The sequence below is a fragment of the Zonotrichia leucophrys genome, chromosome 6, assembly GCF_028769735.1.
Source record: "Zonotrichia leucophrys gambelii isolate GWCS_2022_RI chromosome 6, RI_Zleu_2.0, whole genome shotgun sequence".
Lineage (NCBI taxonomy): Eukaryota > Metazoa > Chordata > Aves > Passeriformes > Passerellidae > Zonotrichia > Zonotrichia leucophrys.
Genome location: NC_088176.1, coordinates 2,438,166 through 2,455,056, shown reverse-complemented (window position 1 = coordinate 2,455,056; position 16,891 = coordinate 2,438,166). Strand labels below are relative to the sequence as shown.

The following is a 16,891-nucleotide window of genomic DNA, read 5'->3' as shown; positions in this document are numbered from 1 at the left end:
GAATGGCAGCAGGACCTCCCATAGGGATTCCAGGTGGGAATGGCAGCAGGATCTGCCCACAGGGATTCCAGGTGGGAATGGGCAGCAGGATCTGCCCAGAGGGGTTCCAGGTGGGAATGGGCAGCAGGATCTGCCCAAAGCATTCCAGGTGGGAATGGCAGCAGGACCTTCCAAAACATTCTAGGTGGAATGCGCAGGATCTGCCACAGGGATTCCAGGTGGGAATGGGCAGCAGGACCTGCCCAAAACATTCCAGGTGGGAATGGGCAGCAGGACCTCCCATAGAGATTCCAGGTGGGAATGGCAGCAGGACCTGCCCAAAACATTCCAGGTGGGAATGGCAGCAGGACCTCCCAAAGGGATTCCAGGTGGGAATGGCAGCAGGACCTGCCCAAAACATTCCAGGTGGGAATGGCAGCAGGACCTGCCCTCTCTCCGTAGGAAAACTCTCCCAACTTGCTTTTCTGGATTTCATTCCTTTTAAATGCAAGAATGGAAGCTGGAAATTTCCTTAACTTGAAATCCTAACTGAGTAGAAATGAAGATCTGCAAAAATGTCTTAATTGGGATTTTTTTCCTAGCTAGTGGAACAAGGAGAATTCCCTGCTGGAGCTGTGCTGTTCCCTCCAGGCTGCTCTGGGGCAGGAGCTGCACGGCCAAGGGGAGGCACAGGAGGCTTTGGGTGTTCCTGTGCTTCTGAACTTGGCTGCAGAGCAGGAACAAAGACATTTATTGGTTCCTGGCCCTGCACAGAGCCCTGTTGTGGTTGGTTGTAAGTGGAGCTGGAGGTTTCCATCCTTTTCTCCTTTTCTAATGTGCAGTGAAGAGAAAATTCATAAATAAACAGCTCCAGCTGTTCTGCCTAAAGCTGGCTGAGCAGAGAATTAAGGAGTGAGGGGGGAAATCCTACACTGGTGCCTTCATTTGAGTTTTGTCTGCACTGGAATTGGCATCCTGTGCGTTTTCATTTGTGCTGCACTGCCTGAGCTGCTGAAACCCTGAGCCACGTTTGTGTTCCCCTCCCCTGCAAACAGCCAGGTGGATTTTTTGGGACTCCAGAGAAGGAGGACAATGAAGCTGTCAGGGTGAAACATTGTCAGCCCCATGATGGCTTCACCTCATGCCCAGTGCCTGTTATTCCTTCCCTGGACGTGCCAAAAAAACCCCAAACTGGGTAGGAATGCCAGTTTATAAAATCAGAAAATTAAATGGTTTGTGTTGGGAGGGATTTTAGAGCTCATCTCATTCCAACCCTTGAGCAGGGACACTTTCACTGTCCCAGGTGCTCCAGCCTGGCCTTGGGCACTGCCAGGGATGCAGGGGCAGCCTCAGCTGCTCTGGGAATTCCATCCCAGCCCCTGCCCACCCTCCCAGGGAACAATTCCTGCCCAAAATCCCATCCATCCCTGATTTTACCCTAAAACTGTAGATGGGATCTGTATCTGGTTCTCTTTGCTTCACAAACCCTCTCTCCAAGTGACTTCCCAAGTCCAGTTGTTATTGCCGTAAAAATAAATCTGAAGTAGGTACAGAGGTGTATAAAAGTAAAGTTGAAGTTGACTTGTTGGCCAGAAAATCAGAAATACCTCCAGCAATTTAAAAACAAAGCTCACCCCTTGTAACACCTCCCATCCCACAGCTCTGTGCCCACAATCATCTCTTTGGGATTTAAATTTCCACAAATGTTGAATTTTAGGACTGTAATGGAGTTAAATTTCTGTTTTGTTGATTGGAACATCAAGGCCAATTGCTGAGCCTCCATTAGGGACTGAATCTTGGCTTTTTCCCAGGGAAAAATGGGAATATTGGTATTTTTACCCACCTGTAGATAATACATGCACTGTTCCTGCACGTGTCACAATTGGCCGTGTCCTGGCCGGTCCGATAGGAAAGCCTGCAAAGACAAGAACATGGCATCAGTAAAAAAGTTATTTATTTTAACAAGTTTTGCCCTTCCATGAGCATTTTCATAATAATCCGAATTTCAGGATTATTTTTTACCTTGAATATTGAATACAAAAATCCAAACATTAGGAAAATAGCGCCAAAAATTCAATTTAAATTAAGAAATTACTTCTTTGGGGTGGATTAATATTTTCCCCACTTTCACTCTACCCAAACTCTGAGAATTAAGAAATAAATCAAAACACAAAATCCATTCCATCAGGAGGAGTATACAGACTATAATAATGCAACATAAGGTCTGTTTAGGAATTTTGTGCCTCTCAGTGAGGTCTGAAGATTTGTTGTAGGGATGTTTATGTGTTAAAAAAGGAAGAAAATGCCTTTGAAATGACATTTCCTGTGCTCCCTTAGCCTGCAGCTGTGCTTTGTCACACTCTGGTTTGAAGTCTCTTGCAGCAGTGACTTCTCATTTACCTGTGCTTGTCTCTGCCTTGGTCACTTTAATTAAAAAAGTGACTTTTAAGGTATGCAGGTACTATTTAATACATAGAATTTTCATTAAAATAAATATATTTCATTAAAACAGAACAGTTGCCTGTGAACATGAATGTTCTGGCATGCAGATAAGTTTAAAATGAAAATTGTGAATTCAATATTTATGCTTTGGTACTTATATTTTTCTTTGTAAAATCACAAATTTAGACTCTTTTGAAGTTAATTTCAGTTTGTTACATACAAACAAATGCTGGCAACATATCTTCAGAGTTGTTTTTAGAAGAAGTGGTGAAATAATTTGTCCAGGGAGCTTTGGAGATGTGGAAAATAGATCCAAGTCAGGATTCCTTCAGGGAATGAGGTTCTGCCTCCAGCCCAGGCAGTTCAGCTGATTGACCTCCAATTACTCAGGGCTGCTTTGTTTAACCAGGGGCATCTCTGCCCTTCCCTGCCCTTGCAGGGACAGAGCTCCTCTGCTGCCCTGACAATCAGCAAAAATTAAAAACCCAGCAGAAAAATTTGCAAAAAAAAAGATTAATTTTTACCTGACCAAATATCCAGCCTATGTAATATCAAGTGTTAATGGGAAACTGCACCAAGTGTGTGATGTGCCTGTGGCCAGGATGGAGAATCAGCATTTCTGAGGTGCTGCAGGCTGTTTGTGGCGCTCAGGAAAGGATCAGCTGGGCCTGTGTCACTTTTCTTTATGATTGTGAGGATCAGCAGTGGCTGGGGTGGTGGCACAGCCGCAGGCTCTGGGCTCTGGGTGCAGCTCCTGGTGCTGTGGTGGCACCAACACAAGTTCATGAGAGGGCGAATCTGCTTCTTTTAAGACTTTTTATTCCTTCTTAAAGCAAAATAGAAAGTGGAGTTCTTGCTGTTCTAGCTGGTGGTTGTTACTTGGCCTCAAAATTGCTTTTTAATCAGAGGAACATGCTCAGATTACCAACATTGCTGATTTTTAGCATCGCACAAAAGCCACATCATGGAACCATGGAATGGTTTGGGTGGGAAGGGACCTTAAATCCACCCAGAGCCCCCCCTGCCATGGCAGGGACACCTCCCACTGTCCCAGGGTCCTGGGAAAGGAAGAAACCATTTAATACAGAAAATGGGGGGAGCAAACTAACAAACTTAAGAACACACCACAGCAGCCAGGGATCCAGGGGCAGCCACAGCTGCTCTGGGAATTCCATCCCATCCCTTCCCCACCCTCCCAGGAATAAATTCCTTCCCAATATCCCATCTAAACCTGCTGTCATTTTCCGAACCTGGAAAATGAAATTTGAGATAAATTTAGGGTAGGATGTAATATAAAAGTGGATTTTTATTGAAGGCTTTCAGGGACAGTTATGGAAAGATGCCTACAAAAGTCTTCCATCCCAGTGGGGAGTAGATTTTTATATGTTTTAGGAAATTAGCATAATTGGTCAAAGGGCTTATTGGGAGGAGAGGTGGTGGTGCAATTTCCTCCGGGTAAAGTCCCTGTTCTGGAGTACTGAGCTGTACTTTATCCATGAAATTTATCTTGAAGAGTTGTTCTCAACCTTGGTAGTTAGGGAGAACCAACCTAGCATAGGGGTCTTGTGTTTCTCAGGGCTTGGAATTCTGGAATTTGTGCTGGTTTATGTCTAGGGAAAAGTCATGCAAAGTTACTTGGTACATTAGGTATTAATATAACAGGTTACAGAGCTCCAAATAAATGTGCAGAGAATACAGAGGGCATAAAAAAGAAAAAAAAAATGCAAAAACCAAAATGGCATCAAACCCACTCTCCTTGAGATGTGCAGAGGAATTCACACAAAGCAAAATGTCCGTTTGCTGTGCTCTTCCTTATGGGAAAACCCCACTCCTGGTTTATATTTGCTCTTATCCTCTCTAAGAGAAGCAATTCCTGATTTTCATTTCCCCTCTTCAGACCTTTCAGAAGCTGACATTCAAATTGTCCCTGCTATGAACCCGAGACTTGTAAAATGTTTTTTTTTCCAAGCTATTGATCAGCTCCTAAAAGCTCTAACTAAAGATACAACATTTAAAACCTGGAGATGAGTTGGGGAAGGCCTTTATTTACTGAGGCCATAAAGAAGAGTCAATAGCTGCCTTCAGAGGGACGTGGCTCTGCTCTTTATAGGTAAAGCCATAAACACCCTGTGCTGGTGCCAGCTTGGGTTGGTTTCTTTGTTTAAAGTTGTTTTCCAGTTGGGACATTTTCATTCATCTCTGTAGCCCTGCAAGCAGCTGGAACTGGATGATCTTTAAGGTTTTCCCAACCCAAACCATTCTATGATTTGATGGTCTTTAAATGCATAATAATTCTAGATTTCCACATACTTAAAAGCATATTTGCTGGTATAAGGCTGACTTGTTAAGCTGATGAAAATGAATACTTACATCCTTGGATGTAATTATTTAAAAATGAGATGATTTTTGGATGATGAGTTTGAAATCCTGATCTCTCAACTGCCACATTCAGCTGTGCTTGGTTTTAGCATCTTTGCAATTCTCAGTCTTCACTGCTTACAGTGATATATTCGTTTTCTAGTTGGATTTAATTCTTGATTAAATTTCCTTAAAGCAGTTTTTCCTTACTGAGTACTTTTAGCTTTTCAGAGATGATTTTTGCATATTTTCTATTATTTCCTTCTTTGAGTGATCCTGTTAGAATTCCCTGAAAGCCCCAAGAACACTCCATGGTGTCCCAGTGTTTGGTTTCCATCTGGCAGTTTCAGAGCTCTTTAGCCAGGACTGAATTATGTGAGTGTTAGAACAGTGTAAATTCAATTATTTCTATAAAAATTAAACTCCTCATGAAAGAATTTTGTTGTTGATACCTCAGGGCTTTGGACTTTCGCTTTCTTGTTTTCACATAATTATCTACACAAACACTTGCATGGAATTCATCTCTTCACTCCAGCAAGGATTTCACTACTGGCACAGCACTGCCATGCAGATTTTAGGCAATGGGGTTGATTTTCAGGGCAGACTTCCTGAAAAACAGAGTTTCCATCAGTTTTGGCTTCTGGGAATGATTTGGGAGCAGAGTCTGGATCCCAGGAAAAGGAGAGAGCAGAGTTCTGGGTGATGATGCTTTCCTTGTGCCATGCAGTGTTTGAGTAAGCTGCTTTTTTTTCTTTCCTCCTAAAAATAATTTAGAAACTATTCCCATGTAGGAGAGAGACCAAAACTTTGCCCTTCGTTAGTAAACCAGTTGTTATTTCTGATAAAAATAAATCCTTTCAAATGTCAAGTCTTTCACAAGGCAGAGTTTCCTACAGAAAATCTGTCGCCTTTTTGGAGAAATGGAAGTTGGGTTTGGCCTGGTGGGCTCCCAGGGTTACTCCTGGAGTTTCAGCCTGTTTTGGATGTGATTGTTCTGATGTCCACTGAGGAGGAGCCATTGCTCCAGAACTTCATCCTTTTTACCTTAAATCCTGTATTTTCTGTTTCCATCTGGGTGCGCAGAGCTCGGGCAGGTCATGGAATCCCAGAACCCCAGACTGGTTTGGGTTGGAAGGGACCTTAAATCCCACAAAATTCCATGGGCAGGGACAGCTCCCACTGTCCCAGGGTCCCCAAGCCCTGTCCAACCTGGCCTCAAAGGTCCTGGAGCAAGGATGGATAGAGGTGAGCTCAGTTTCTCTGCCTGCATCTCCCCTTGGAAAGGAGATCTCATCTCCAGTTTTTCACACATTTTTCCATATTATTTTCAGGAGACTTTCATTTCCTGTCAGGTTAAATTTTTTTTTTAGCATTCTGGGTACAACCTGAGCTTAACCTCAATTAACACTCCCAAGCATTAAAATATCATAATGAAGAGCAGCCATTTTGCTGACATGGGCTGGCAGGAACTAAGAATAGGCTGCAATTTTCAGAGCAGCCCAAGGGGATTACACTCTCTAAATCCCTGTGAAACACACAATTTGTGCACCTGCTGGAGGCTTTTTTTTAAAAAAAAAACACCAACTTAAACATCAAAATCTTTGCATTTGTATATTTTTTTTTCTTGTATAAATTAGAGAGACTCTATTGAGCTGGGAGAGGGAAGCTTAGATCTTTGTATGCTGATTTTTTTTTTTAATGGGCATCTATTAAAATAAAGAAAAAACTCCTAGCAATGATTTAGAAGGATTGATCTGTTAGATCTGGAGTCCCCTAATGGCAGGATTTTCCAGAAGTGGCTGTGATGGGTACAGAGCAGCATGATCTTGATGTTCCTCACACTTTTGATGGATTATTACCAGCAAGGAAGATGAACAGACTTCAAGAATTGTTTTTGGTTGATGTTTGTTATTTAAATATAGTGAAACAAATGATCTTAGGCAGGCAGTGGGCCTTTGAAGTGTGTTTGATGTGACAGTTCTGGCCTTGCTCAGAGGAAGTGCAGGCCCTGCTTCTCCTCAAGTCTTGGTATTAATTGGAGTTGTTTTATTATTTCCCAGAGCTGCTGAGACAACTCATTACACAGCTGGTTAAACCTACTGATCCCAGAATCCCAGAGTGGTTTGGCTTGGAAAAGGTCCTAAAACCCACCCAGTTCCACCTCCTGCCATGGGAACACCTTCCCTAGACCAGGTTGATTTAAGCCCCATCCCACCTGGCCTAAGGTTGCCCATCTTTACAGAAAAATGCTTTAAAAATCAACAGTTGGGTGGAGAACTTCTCAAAATCTTTGTTTCTTGCTTTAAAGTATTACAGAACTGATAATTCCAGTAACTGTGCTTCAAGAGAAAATTGGAATTATTGCTACAAACATAATCTGCCTTTTGGCAAAATAAAATGACTCCACTTTGTCATGAGAGCTTTAGTTGTCCTTATGACTTGAGTAAGTCATTTTTCAGCCATGTAAAATGCAGAAAAATCTCTTGTATATCTTCTGCATCTTATTTTAGGTTAAAATAAATCCTGCTTAGCCCTAGAGGTTTATTCAGCCCTAGGAAAGATTTACCACTTTAGTTCAATGGGAAACTCATACAAATGTATTTGTATATCAGCAAAATCAGGTTTTTAGTGGATGAAAGTCTCTAGTTCCTTTAAGAACTTCAGATTCTGCTCCCAAACCAGGTCTGGGCAGGTCTAAACCACCTTGGGCCAGCCTTTGGCTCCTCTAAGGGTGTTTTGAAAAATCACTTTCAAAGTAGAAAAATTGTTTTAACCTTTTTGCTGCTGTGTTTTCCTGAAGTTGATAATTACCAATTAGCAGTTTGCATTTAGAGAGGGTAAAAATCAGGATGGATGTTGTGCTTCCAGGAATTACCTTGAGGCTCTTCTGGATGCAAACACGGATTTGCTCTGCGTGTTTTCAGGGTCTGGCGTGCTTGGGTTAGTTCTGGTTTTCCTCCTAACTATTTTTTCTATTTTCCATGGTTTTGCTGAGTCTGTTTTTCCTCTTTCCCTCTGTTTTGTTTTCCCACTCAGAGATCACACAGGTCTCAGTGATCCCAGCTTTGTGCTGCTGGCTGGTTTAGTTAATCCTTTCTAACTAAGGATTAATTAACCTTAGTGAAAACAGTTTTCCTCTCTCCAGAGCTCATCCCATTCCACCCCCTGCCCTGGACAATCCCAGGCTGTCCAAACCCCATCCACCCTTCTCTCTGAACACTCTTCTCTCTCTTCTTATTTCAAGGTTGATATTTCTGATCTGGCTGCTGAAAAAAATCCTTTGCCATGTAGAGAAAGTCAGTGGTGAGATTTTTCAGGCTCGTTCCAAGACAGTGGTTTGTCTTTTGCTGCATCCTGACAGTTGGAAGCAGATGACTAATTTGCTTTTTGAGGTATTTGCACTGTGGGCGTACGGCACGACTCCCACGACAGCAATTCAAGAGCTTTCACCCTGTAAATACATTTTCTATTATACTCAGGTTAGTCAGGGAGTGTTGGGTTTTTTTTAAATAACTATATATTTTAATAGGACTGTTGAGGTTTTTTTTTAATAAAAAACACAGTGAGGACAAAGAGAATTAAAATGTATTTCAAGTGAAATCACAAAATCTTACAGGAATTAGGTGTGTGCAAGGTCAAACATTTCTCCTGAATATTTGTGCCTTTGTTGTCTCATCAGAAAAACCAGGAGGATAATTAAAATGTCAGCTTTTGGTGTTAATAACCACTCAGGGAATTTGCTGTGGTGGAGCAGCAGCTGCACTGCTGGTGGGTAATTCTTAGGCCAGGCACTTCCCAGGTTATCCGGGAGCACATTCCAGCAGTGAGGCTGAGACGAGCTCTGTCCCTTCCCCCTTCATCCCAAATCTCTCCCCACTGTGGTTTCCCCCTGAGGGAGGATTCAGGACTGGATTTGGGGTTTTTACCTGGATTTGGGGTCGTTGCCTGGAGCCTCCTGAGGCAGCAGCTCATCATCAGATCTGCACCCACCCATCCTTTCCTGCAGCTTCAAGTGTTCCTCTTCCCACTTCCCACTGCTCTTACACACCCAAATCCATGGGAGTTTATATTTAATTTTGGGTGTGTGACTTTTGGGAGCAGCTGGGGTGATGTGGTAGATGGTGGAAATCCTTGTGCCCTCACAGCTCCTGCTGTTCCCACCCTGAGCTGAGTTCCTACTGCTGCCACACAGCACCTGGGGTTCTGCTTGGCTTGGACTGCTGAGCTGAGGCTGCTCCCAGGAATTGTTTCTATAAAGGAGGGAAGATGGGAGAAATCAAAATCTGTGCTATTATTTCATCATTTTGCTGTGATTTCAGTGCAAGCTCAAATACCCTCTGTGCATTGTATCTCTAAGCCTACACTGGCTTCAAATAATAACTGCATCAGGCAGGATTGTTTAAGATTCCAAACGTTGTGCAGCAGCAGAGAATTAAAAGAGGGAGGAGAATTTCTGACCACTGCTCCTGGTGTTTGTGTGGAGCCAGTGCTTGCTGGATGTGGCACTCAGGGCTCTGGGCTGGGGACAAGGTGGGGATCAGGCACAGGTGGGACTTGATGCTCCTGGAGGTCTTTTCCCCCCTAAATGGTTCCGGGATTCTGTAGTTGCAAGAAGGATGGGAAGATGTACGGAGATAAAACCAAAAAGCAGCAGGAAGGATTGGAAGTGCTGAACTCTGCCTGTTGCAGTCTGAGCAGTACTTTTGTGTTTTCTCATTTCCTTGGATAATGGGAATTTGAAGAGAATCCACAGACCAGGAATGTGGCAGTTGCTTGAGTTTTGTCCATAGTTCCAGGTGCCATCTCTGGAATTTCTTTGGAGCTTGTGTGGATGACAATAAAGTAAACAAATCTGATTTATCAAAGAAATTACCTAACTGACTCCAGGTTCAAATATTCCAGAGGGTAATCTTCGTTCTTAATGCCAAAATTTCCTTCTTAATGCCAGAATAGTTCTGCTGGCCTCCTGAGGAGTTAGTGGACCACACACAGCTGTGGTTTTAAAATGAGAAAAGGTGATGGACATGGAATAGGAAATTGTTCCCTGGGATGGGAAGGAATTGTTCCCTGTGAGGCCCTGCCCAGAGAAGCTTTGGCTGCCCTGGATCCCTGGCAGTGCCCAAGGCCAGGCTGGACAGGGCTTGGAGGGGATAATGGAAGGTTCCCTGCCCATGGCAGGGGTGGAGTGGGATGGTCTTGAAGGTCCTTTCCAATCCCAACCATTCTGGGATTCTCTGACACTGGAATTGAGGGGAAAAAATCCCCCTGTTCCCCCATAGAGTTGTGTCTGTCCTACTTCTGGTTGGTTTCATGCAGCTAGAGATCATATTGCTGGGAAACACCCAGCAAATGGCCCCGAACAGGGGGCAGGAGAGGGTTTTAAGGGAAAAAGGGGGGAAGAAGGCAGGGAAACTCGGCTATCTAATAGAAATACATATTTGGAGGTACGAAACATAACTGATATACTAAAGTAACCAACTGTTATAAATCATAGGAGGGGCTCCGGGGCTACAGCCAACCATAACTCCCATAGAAAAGAAAATTCTCGAAACTTGGGAGGAGAAAAGGAGTGATTGACTGACTCCAAGGAGGAAACAACTTTCACTTTATAAGAGAAACTAAGGGAGGAGCAGTTTCATTTCCATAGTAACTTAACTGGCAGGGTAGCAGCAGGAAGTAATACAGAAAATGGGGGGAGCAAACTAACAAACTTAAGAACACACCACAGCAGCAGGGAGGATGGACACATCCCTGCCTGTGAACTCCTCACTTTGGTTTTCCTCAGGCCGCAGATCCCAGCATGTGTGAGCTGGGAGGGACCTTAAGGATCATCCCCCAAGTGCCTGAATGCAGCTCAGGCCTCCATCATCTCCCAGCTCTTCACCTTCCCTTTCCTAAATGTGCTGCACAGAAGCTTTTTTAAGCCTGTCCCAAATCTGGAACCTGGAGTAGCTGGAGGCTCTGCAGTTTGAAAACAAACCACCCCCATCTTCAGACAAGTCTTTTTGCTCTTTTTTTGCCATTTTTCCTCAGTCAGGATAAGAGATAATTGTACCTTTGTGCAAGCACGGGCTCAGAAGGAGGTGTCAATTAGAAATCAGTTGTTTCATCTCCTGGTGAAGGAACAGCAGTGAGAAATTTAACACTCTAAAGCTCATTTTGGTCCCATTTTTACAGGCTCGTGGCTCTGCATTCTGATACTGCCAACAGCCAAACTGCAGTTATTAAAGGATTATTCTAATTGTGCAAACTTCGTAATTCCTTACCTTCAGTCATGATCTTTTTTATAAAAACAGACTGATTTAGCAGGGAAACTCTCCTTGCAGGTGTATGATTTGGGCAGCTTGGTGACATTGGGAAGCTTCTGATCCATGGTAATTCCTACGGATATATTTAGCAATAATATTGTTTGCTTACACTTTTTTTAAATCTTTCATTAATAGGCTCCATCAGTTTTTTTCCAGATTTGAATTGTGGGGATTTGCTTTTATTGGCCTTTGTGTCCCTTCAGCCAATCTGCTGGAGAAGTCCTGAACCTTAATTTCACTTTGAAGCTGCTGATCCTGGGCTGGAACAGGGAGGTGTGGTGGGGAATGACATTTCTTCTTGGTTTTAAAGTCCAGTGAATAGCAACCAGATAGAAATCAAATTATTTTTCTCAGTAGTTCAAATACATTTCCATTAAATTCTGCCCGTACAGTATATGCAGATAAAAAGCTGGACTATATTAGCAAAATAAGTTGTGAGATTCAGAACATTCCTAGTGGCATTTTTGGGGGAGAAAACAGAACATTAATACCAAGTAACTTTGCTAAAAATATTATTCTTTTTTTAATGTTTATTTCACATTCTGGTTGTTGTTAAGTGTTCACTTTTCCCTTTTTTTGCCCTCTTTTCCTTGCTGAAAGCCTCCCACCACTGAATTCCTCACAAGGACTGACAGAGAGTGGCTCTGACAGCAGGGTTATTGAAGAGCTCTCTATCTGCAATGTTATAGTACCCAGGAACTCTGAATTATTGCACATTAATGTTCCAGGATGTCTGGGAACTGGGAGACTTTGCCCTTTTTATCCACTCTGCCAATCTGATCTGAAACTTGGATTATCAGCCCCAGAATAAATGTGTCCAACTCTAATGAAAAATCCCATCAAAAACATAAATCTCATGCTGGTTTGAAGGCCTGTGAAATGCTGTGCTCTGAGATACTCCTGGTACTGCTCTGGACATCCAACTCCAGACAGGTGTTAAGGGTCTGATTTAGAAAACAACTGGAATGAGAGGTTAAAAAAAATGAAATTTAAGGTTTAAAAAGAGGAATTTTAGGTTCAAAAAAAATTGAATTTGGGGTTAAAAAAATTGGAATTTGAGGTTAAAAAATGGAATTTGAGGTTTAAAAATGAAATTTAAGGTTAAAAAATGGAATTTGAGGTTTAAAAATGAAATTTAAGGTTAAAAAATGGAATTTGAGGTTAAAAATTAAATGTAAGGTTTAAAAATGGAATTTGAGGTTAAAATGAAATGGAATTTGAGGTTAAAAAGAATGGAATTTGATGTTAAAAAACCTCATAATTTGAGGTTAAAAAACAGAATTTGAGGTTAAAGAAAAAAGGTATTTGAGGTTAAACCTTAGTTGATGCTGGATTTTTTACCTTCAGTGATAGTGGATATTTCAGTGATCACTCTTATATCATCAGCTTTCATTGGTTGGTTGGTTTGGGATTTTTTTACATAAGAGAATTTTAGATAAGAGTGGATCCCATGGAGTGGCAGCAGGTACTGGAATAACCTCCATGGGGTTTTGGGGTTTTATGGAATAGTTCCAGTGCTGAGGTGTCAGTGTGGGCCTGCTCTGCTCCAGCTGTGCTTGGGGGAGCAGGAAAAGGCTGGTTCAGAGCTTGGAAAACCAAATTTCTTATGTTGAGGGCAGGTAAATGGATTTTGGTGTCTTTGTGCTGCTCCTGCTTTGGGTTGAGTGAGCAGCACTGAACTATCACTGGCCCAAGCACCACAAGGTCCACAAAACTCTGATTTGTGCAGAATTACTCCTTTTTCTTGGCTAAGGAAGGTGCATCCAAAGAGATTCCCTGGCTCTGCCTCTGGAAGGTGGATTGGTACAGCTTCTGTTTGGGAATGAGCTGTAAATGATGGCAAAAATACAAAACATAAAAAAATACAAAACAATGCCTCAGCTCCAGAGAGAGAGAAGAGGGAAGAATTGAGGAGGTGGTTTTGGGGATAATGAAATGAGTGTGACCATTTCAGAGATGATTCCAGGCAGAATGGATGGATGTGAAAAGGTCACAGCAGGAAATAAAGGCACTCATCACAATCCTCTTCCCAGGCTGTTCTTACAGCCTCCCAAAACCTGCAGTCACTCAGAATATGACACAATTTGTGCATCCCAGATGCAATTTGCTCTATTCTTTCTGCTTTTCATGTATTTATTTCTAGCGAGCTGTCTTTTGTAGTTAAGCTTATCTGTTGTTTCCCTCCATTTCCAGGTTTTCTCTTAGAAATGATCCTGTTAAACGTTCCCTTTGCCAGGGCTATAATTGAAAAAGAGGCAAAACAAAGCCACAGAGGGGGAAATCCCAACCCAAGCCCTGTGCTGCCATTCCTGCAGCTCACACATCACTCCCAAAGGCTGTGCTTTCAGAGGCTCTGCTCTTGTGAACTCTTTTAACTTCCTTTTCTCCAGTGTGAAATAAGGATCTCCAGGTTTGGAAGGTGAGGGGATGGAGGTTGTTCCTGCCTTGATTTGCTCTGTCTCCCTGGTCTGCTCTGAAGAGCAGGGCTGGGAGCAGAGCAAACAAGGCAGGCAATAATTGCTTTGGCTCCCTGACTTGGATTTGCCATCTCTGCTGAGCAGGAGGATCAGTTTGGGTGACCTTGAGGAGCAGGGCTGGCAGAGCAGCTCAGGGTGAGGATGCTCCCTGCTCTCCCCTTCCCTTGGGTGCAAACCTCCATCCAGACACACAATGTGGGCTTATTTTCTGCTCAGAAATGAGAATGTGAGGCACAAAACTCCCTTAGTCATTGAAAAACATGCAATGGCATTTAAATTCCATCCATGACAACATCTTCGAAGGAGTTTGTTGAGAGCTCTTTAAATTCCTGAACCACTGCTGACTAATAGAGGAATGCAAATTAGCTCTGAAACAGGTTCATTTAACTCTTGTCTGGTGTGTAGCATTTGGCCTGGCAGAGTCAAAATACTGTGACTTGTTTTTGTGTGGCAAATTGAGCACTTTGTTTATTAAAATTGCTGATTTGTTGTATAATGAGGAGGGCCCAGATTACTGTTCCTTCCACGGGAAGGATTTAAAGGGCAGGTCACTGCTGTTCTCCAGCAGCAAAGTAATTCTGATTATGTGCTCATCTTCTGTTCTGTATTTCACAGATCTTTGTTAGCCAGGTTTTAGAATGATTAACTTGTATTGTGCTTGCAGCCCTGTCAGCCTTAGTGATGCTCCACACATTTGGCTTCCTAAATTCTCCCTCTGAACACAGACAAATATGTCTGTAAAGTGAGATCACTGATGATTTATCAGAATAAAACTGGAGCATAAGGCTGGGTTGGTGTTGTAAAGCTGCACCCTGCATCATGTAATATTCAATGTTTTTTTTTAACTCTGAGCTGGGACTCTTAATTGAAGCTGCAGCTCTGCACTTCCTTCATGCATGACTTAAGGCATCCAGCAATGTTTGCTGGGATGTAATTTGCTTTTTTTTTGTAGAAGCTTCCACACAGAGAGGTAGAACAGCCATTTTGCCAAGGATTTAGTAAATAGCAATGCACATTACACAGAATTTTAATAATGTCCTTTGAAACTGGGAGGGGGATCACAGTTTGTGTTTCCCCTCCTGCTCCAGTGGCTTTCCCCTTCCCTTGGAGCAGAGCTGAGTGCTGGCTGTTGTTGCTAATTGCAGATGATGGAGCACTGACATTTTCAAAAGCACACATAGATGATAGGCACCCAAAGGATGAGACTGCTGCCTTCAGAGATGCTGCTACAGTTCTGCTGGCATCGACTCATTTAGTGATGAATTGCAGTAATAGCAGTTCAGGACCTACAGCATATTAGTGAAAATGAATCCACTGAGCACCGGTCCCATGGCACTGCAACAGCACTTAAAGAACACTGATTTCCTTAAAGGCAGAAAAATCTGATTAAGAAATTTAGTTGGGGCTTTGTTTTTTGCTTTTGGTGTTTGTTTTTTTTTCCCTTCATATTTTTTTCCTTTCCCAGCAGCGTGTTATTTGTATTTGTTTCTTGTAGTGTGTTACTGTAAGGAATTTAATGTACATCAGAAAAAGCAGGTGAGTTCCATAAGTACAAAACATCTCTTGCTGTTCTAGCAGATGGAAGATGCTACAGTAAACAGTAGAACTGCTTTAATTTCTTCATCTAAACTGACCTAAAACCTGATTACAACAGGAAAAAAGCTCAACATGCTGGCACTGAGGAGATATGTAATAGTTTACACAGGATCTGTAGCAAAGATGGTGTAGGATGAATGCAGCAATTGGCAAGAATTACTCTAATAAAAGGATGGGGCAGCCTATTATTGCAGGAGTTGTGTAATTTGAGGGAGCTGGGGATAAAGACAGGCTGAGTGTTAATGATGTGTTGGTGTTTGCAGGAGAACAGAGTGTTCTCCCAGCTCTGGAGAGAGCCATCGCTGCGGAAGGTCCCGAGCACAAAGCTGTGCAGTCTCCTTCCAAATCATCCACAGCCACCAAATCAGAAGGCTCTGGAATGCAGGGATGTGAAAATGTGTGAGTGTGCATCTCCCTCCTTCTCCTTCCCTGCCCATCCTGACACCCTGCATGCCCAGCAGGTCTGGGACGTGTCTGGGACGTGCAGGAGCAGCCGGAGGTGGCTCCAGGTGTAAAGCAGCGCTGTTAAATGGGCACTTCCTGGTCAGATGGAGCCTTGGAAACTCCATACAGAGCCTAAGAGGCTGTGAAGATATTCTAAACTGGGATTTATGGATAATTTCACCATTTTAGGGCTAATACAGCTTTGTAAGGCTGACAGCTGCAGAGGAATTATCTGAAGACAATCCTGGATAGTTTGGCCAAGATCTGTTTTGTGCCAAGGGCAGGGATGCACTCCTGACGTTGGCGGCATTGACAGCTCTGCTCTGTCAGGGCAATGTAAAGTCTGTTTTTATTGTGTTTGTTGCACCTGTGGCTGTACTGTCCTTGGGAAGGGATACAATCTGGATATGTAATTGTGTGGAGGAAGCAGAGTATTTATAGCAGGTGGCTCTGATGTGGGTGTTTGTGCACTCAGGGTTCTTGACGAACGGGTGATGAGTTATGATGATGAAATAGTTTTCTGTGTTTTGTGATTTGAAAAGCAGCTTGGCACTTCTTGCCAAAGCTCCTGCAGTTTCTCTAATTTAAGAAAATCAGGGGAGTTCTTTTTTTGAATAATAATTTTTAAAAAAATTGAGTTATAGAATTGTTTCGGTTGGTAAAGATCTTTAAGATCATTGAAACCTGTGTGGCTTTCAGGCCAAGAAATGTCCCAGTCTGATTATCCAGGACTTGATAAGGTCCTTGATATTGATAATTGATAAGGTTATAAATAATAATACAGCTAGCTGTAAAATAAACTAACAGCACAATGGCCGTGTTGACAGCAGGATCCAACAAAGATGACTTTTTAATGCCAGACATGTTGAGTTTAAGGATTCACATGATTCCTACATTCCTAAAGAAATTTAAATTAAAGATGCACCTTTCTGACTTGAACAAAAGCAGGTGCTGCTTTTGTAGAATGAGCTGCTGTTTTCTTAATTTTAAAGCCCTGATCTCTTCTGGCAAATTATGATTTAACTACAGAAGTATTTCAAAACACACAAACAGCGCACATACATTTTCAGGTATGTTCACTGAATAAAGATGAGGGAACTAAGGCGAGTCAGTCTGCAAAATATTGGTTAAGGTGATAAAAGATGGGTTGAACTGTCCGGGTAAAGGCTAAAGGTTGTACTGAGTTACAGTTCAGTACTTGTAATGCCTTATGGGTTAATTTAAATAATGAAAGCTAGGGTTAAACTCAATTTTGTTTCTTTCTTTTTGGGTTTGTCATGTTTAGGG

General features: G+C 42.6%; 2 protein-coding genes across 2 annotated transcripts in view; one reads left to right on the top strand and one right to left on the bottom strand.

Moving 5' to 3' along the window:
• Positions 1–16,891, top strand: part of DOCK1 (dedicator of cytokinesis 1) — a 293,238-nt gene that overhangs the window by 112,638 nt on the left and 163,709 nt on the right. The window lies entirely within an intron of this gene.
• INSYN2A (inhibitory synaptic factor 2A) overlaps positions 1–16,891 on the bottom strand; it is a 42,000-nt gene that overhangs the window by 11,467 nt on the left and 13,642 nt on the right. The window contains exon 3 of the mRNA XM_064717057.1: positions 1,823–1,894. Coding sequence (XP_064573127.1) covers positions 1,823–1,894 — 72 coding nt within the window. The remainder of the gene's footprint in view (positions 1–1,822; positions 1,895–16,891) is intronic.